The 5,000-nt window shown below is 53.4% G+C and overlaps 1 protein-coding gene across 1 annotated transcript in view; it reads right to left on the minus strand.

Annotated features, from left to right (window-relative positions):
* Positions 1 to 4,492: 4,492 nt before the first annotated feature.
* LOC310824910 (partitioning defective 3 homolog) overlaps positions 4,493 to 5,000 on the minus strand; it is a gene marked incomplete at both ends in the record, with an annotated part of 4,353 nt that continues 3,845 nt past the window's right edge. The window contains one exon of the mRNA XM_083698166.1: positions 4,493 to 4,649. Within this exon, the coding sequence (XP_083554292.1) occupies positions 4,493 to 4,649 (157 nt within the window). The remainder of the gene's footprint in view (positions 4,650 to 5,000) is intronic.

The following is a 5,000-nucleotide window of genomic DNA, read 5'->3' on the forward strand; positions in this document are numbered from 1 at the left end:
CAACGCGTTCTGACGGGGCTGTACAATGAAGGAGGGAGAGGGTTGTTTGTGTTGGGATTGTGGATGGGGTTTCGGTGGCAGAGCAACAGGACTTTCCAGCCGGGGCGCGAGGCCCGATGCCAACGCGGGTCATTGTCCCTCGTCCCCCCCGTCGGACACTGAGGACCTGTGTGTGACCACACACACACACACACTCCTACACTGGCCAGCCAGTCACCATGAATAGCAGGGGACTGACCGTTTGCAATCGAGCTGAATGGAGTGTGTGTGGGGTTGGAATTGTGTGTGTGTGTGTGTGTGTGTGTGTGGGGGGGGGGGGGGGGGGGGGTGATTGTTGATCCTGTGGTGCCTAGCCCTGCTGTGTGTGTATGTGTTCTTTTCTGGGAATTCAGCCTAGTGAGGGTCCTTCTCCACACACACACACACCCAGCTCCACACACACACACACAGCTCCACACACACACACACACACACACACACACACACACACACACCCCTCCCTTGCCCAATTCCTGTAACTGACCAACACCAACTCACATCAATGGCACCACAGTACCACCACAGTGCAATGTGACAGTGAATGGCTGGGTGATGTAACCAACAACAACAACATTGAGGAACCAAACCCATCTCTCAGGACTGGCCTCCATCCACTCTCTAACCTCTTTGTTTACGATGTCTCTACCCAAGGACCCGCATCCTACCAACAACAGCACTGTGTGTGTGTGTGTGTGTGTGTGTGTGTGTGGGATGGGTGTGAGAGTGTGTGTGTATGTGTGTCTGTACGGGGTGTGCGAGATGTGTGTGTGTGTGTGTACTGCGTGTGTGTGTGTGTGTGTGTGTGGTGTGCGTGCTTGTGTCTCTGTGTCTGTGGGTGCGTGCGTGCGTGCGTGGGGGATAGGTGTAGGTGTGTGTGTGCGCGCGCGTGTTCGGGCTCTGAAAGGTGGTTCTGAGAGCACCCCCCCCCCCCCCCCCCCGACTCCCTATTCATTCACACGAACAAACACACACTTTCATTCCCGTCGCCGAGGGCCTTCATTTAATCAGGTCTCACACAATGGAACAATAGAGGAGACTTCGTTACAGAATAATCTGGCCTTCGGTAAAAAGCAATTATCAGAGACGGGTTTTTTTTTTTTTCCGCTTCACAACGGTGAATACTTATGGAACGGGGGACGGAATGGTGGAGCGAGGTGGGGAAGGGAGACGGAGGAGAGATGAAATCGGAGAGGGAGCGCCGGGGCTGAGGATAATTGGGCGAGAGACACGGCGGTGGAGAAGGAGAAGGGTTTTTTTAAGGTTTTCGCCGCGCCGGTCCCGGACTATCTGGATCATTAGCGGGAAAAAAGGGACGAAATTGCCTTCCGTCCTACAGACGAGAGGAGAGTGAGGAGGGTGTGTGTGTGTGTGTGTATGTGCCTGTGTGTGTCTGCGTCTGTGTGTGTGTGTGTGTATGTGCCTGTGTGTGTGTGTGTGTATGCGCCTGTGAGTGTCTGCGTGTATGTGTATGTGTGTGTGTGTGTATGCGCCTGTGTGTGTGTGTCTGCGTGTATGTGTGTGTGTGTATGTGCCTGTGAGTGTCTGCGTGTATGTGTGTGTGTGTGTATGTGTGTGTGTGTGTATGTGTGCGCGCATCACAAGGAGCCTGGACGAGAATCATTAACTCTCCTCTCTTCTCTTCTCCTCTCATCGCCATGGCAGCGAGGTAACAGAAACGTGGGTAAACATGATCAGAGAAGAACACTGTGTACAGTACAACACAACAGAGTCCAGGTGAGGGGTTGTGTGTGATGTGGAACACTGTGATGTATCCAAGCAGCCCGCCAGGTCCCGGATTCCGTGCCGTTCCTAGTGTTGTCTAACACAGAGAACTGCTGATCGTCTTGTGGGGGGGGGCTCATCAAATCGGAGGACGGTATCCGACGCGTTCTGAAGACAACACGGTGGAGAGGCTGGTGGACGTAGAACATCGGAGGACGGGCCTCACGTGTCTGATACCGTCCCTCGCTCCGTTTCCGCGCGTGACATTGAGCCCCGTCCTCCGATTTTCTACCTCCACAGAGGTTTTCTCCCTCCTCCAGACAGGCAGACAGACAGACACAGACAGAGAGAGAAAGACAGACAGACAGACAGACAGACAGACAGACAGACAGAGAGACAGACAGAGAGACAGACAGACAGACAGACATTGATTTGGAGATGAAGAGAGAGAGAGAGAGAGAGAGAGAGAGAGAGAGAGAGAGACTCAGAGCGGTCTCCTGTCCACAACACAACAAGGCTGTGGCCTCTTCCCAAAACAACACTTTTAGGAGGAAAACTCAATTATTAACGACGTCTTAAACACTGAGAGGTTTCAGAAGCGCTAATGGAAGAGGAGAGTTCAACTGCAACCCCCCCCGCCCCCCCCCCCCCCGCCCCCAAAAGAAAACCCCACTTAAAAGTCGACAACAATACAATAGGTTTCTAACCGAAAAAAGCGAAGAACCCTTTTCGAAACCCTTTTGTGGAAGACCGCACAGAACGACTCATTGTCCTGTGTCCGGGCCGCTATTAAACGCTGGCAGTGAATTAAACGCTGGTTTATACAAACCTTTAATTCTGTTCCAACCGTTTCCATCTGACATTGACACAAAGCCTCAAAGGCAGCACTTTGTGAGCAACAGCTGCTTTGACGTGTCACGGTCAGCCAAAGCATATGGGGAAATGGGCTGAGTGTACGGTGCCCTGTGCTGTACTGTGTGTGTATGTGTGTGTGCGCCTGCGTGTGTGCGCATCTGCATATGTGTGTGTGTGTCTGTGCACCTGCATGTGCGTGTGTGTGTGTGTGTGTTCATGTGTGTCCCTATCACTATGCTATGCTGCGTTAACATGACCTGCGATGGGAACGATCCACACTGTCTCCAGTCGACACAGAGGGCTTCGTGGTTGTCAGGGTCACACAGGACATTAACTCTGAGAGGGGATCTAATGTTCCTCAGGGGTATTAAGACCCGGCCAGGGTCCCGTCGTCTCTTCTCTGACTGGCGCAAGGGCTTGTTGTGTGGCTAGCTAGCCTGCCTGGAAAACCACCATGACAGTAGAACAAGAAGAAATACAGTACGTTCACAGGTTGGGTGAATGAAGTCAACACAGAGTGATGGAACTGTATCTGTATCTGTCTGTCTGTGTGTGTGTGTGTGTGTGTGTGTGTGTGTGTGTGTGTGTGTGTCTGTGTGTGTGCCTGTGTCTGTGTGTCTGCCTGCCTGTCAGCCTGTCTGCCTGCCTGTCTGTCTGCCACACAGTCAGAACTATCAACACTCACAGTGTTGATCATCGCCAATTTACACCTGAGGAAAGCTGAAAAAATGTTGTTGTTGTTGTTGTTGTTATGTTACAGGAACTAGGTGTATCCCACCAGGACAAGGGGCTCGTTGAAACCTGAGGAGTCAAGCGTGACCTTGCTTGCCGCCACTAACCTCTATCTGTGCTCGAGACTCTGGGCAGCAGGGCTGGATTCCCAAGCCAACTTGACAGCTCCGTTGGAAAAGGGCAGAAAGACAATCCCCTAATGACTCACTTGACCTGCCGACAACTTCAGAGGACGGGGGTCCCTGTAGAGAGTATGGCCTCGCCCGTCCTCCGGTTTCTACCTCCGCCAGCCTCCCCTGAGTGATGTACTGTAGGTGCACCGCCCCCTGTGGTGACATCTGGTTGAACGGCTGGCTGGTGTATAAATACTGGGATTGATTGAATCTCCAGGCTGGCTTGTGACCGGACCATTAACATCTAACACCCCCCTATCCCACTGTCCGTCTGTCTGATGTCACACACACACACACACACACACATATACAGTATATACGCGCGCGTACACACACACACACACGCACAAAAACATACAGTATGTACACACACACACACACACTACTAAACCTCTCAAGGTTGGCCTGAGGCGTTGACAGACCAGACAGACTCAAAGCAGGGAGCTCTGAGCGCACACACACACACACACACACTCCACTGAATCAATCAAGAGGTCTGCTCCGAGCGGGGCCTCTCCGCTGTGTAAATCATACTCCGGGTATTTCTACGACCTCGCTCTGACATTTTTCCGAGCCATTAAGAGCGTGGCTGAGGCTGAGCCAGCGCTCAGAGCGGCCGCGGCGCGGCGGTCTCTCCGTTTCCTGCGTTGACAGACCTAGTGGTCGCAGACCGTATAAGAACCCTCTGGAACAACACACACACTGGCAGGGCCGGGGGGGGGGGGGGGGGGAGTTCACCGTTGGAGTAAGCCTGTCGGTTTGGAATATACCTGTTCTTATAGTAGTCACACACCGTGATGTGTGTGTGTGTGTGTGTGTGTGTGTGTATACTGTCTGTGTGTGTGTGTGCACGTGTGTGTGTATGCTTGCTACCAGATTCATCTATCGTGTGTGTGTGTGCGCGCGCGCGCGTGTGTGTGTGTGTGTGTGTGTGTGTGTGTGTGTGTGTGTGGGAGGAGCGCCAGCCTCACCCATCATCCGGCCCATCATGGCCTGGCGGGGCATCAGGTTGTCGTCCAGGCCTTCGATGCCCCCGTAGAGGGAGTGGGAGATACGGCGCTCCCGGTCCTCCAGGGACGGGCTGATGCTCTGGTGTACCGGTCCCAGGGGACTGCTGGGGGGCTCCTGCTACACACCGAGAGGGTGGTGGTGGGGGGGGGGGGTGGTTGAGACAGAGAGGGGGATGGACAGACAGACATAATCAATAACATGTTTCCCGAAAAAGATCATCCCATACTTTGAGTCATTACACGAGAAATTAGCATCGCAGAAACACTCGATACCTCCCTACATTCTGAGATGTGTGCAGTGTGTGTGTGTGTGTGTCTTTGTGTGTGTGTGTGGGGGGGGGGGCAAGGAGAGGAAGCCGCTTTGGAAGTTGAGATGGTCTGTGAGGACCGGGGGGGGTTAGCAAGCGTCTTGCTAACACTAGCTAGCACCTTCGCCAACGGCACCATGGTGAGATAAATGGCCATGGAT

The sequence above is a fragment of the Argentina silus genome (genome assembly GCF_951799395.1).
Source record: "Argentina silus genome assembly, contig: scaffold_760, whole genome shotgun sequence".
In the NCBI taxonomy this organism is placed as follows: domain Eukaryota; kingdom Metazoa; phylum Chordata; class Actinopteri; order Argentiniformes; family Argentinidae; genus Argentina; species Argentina silus.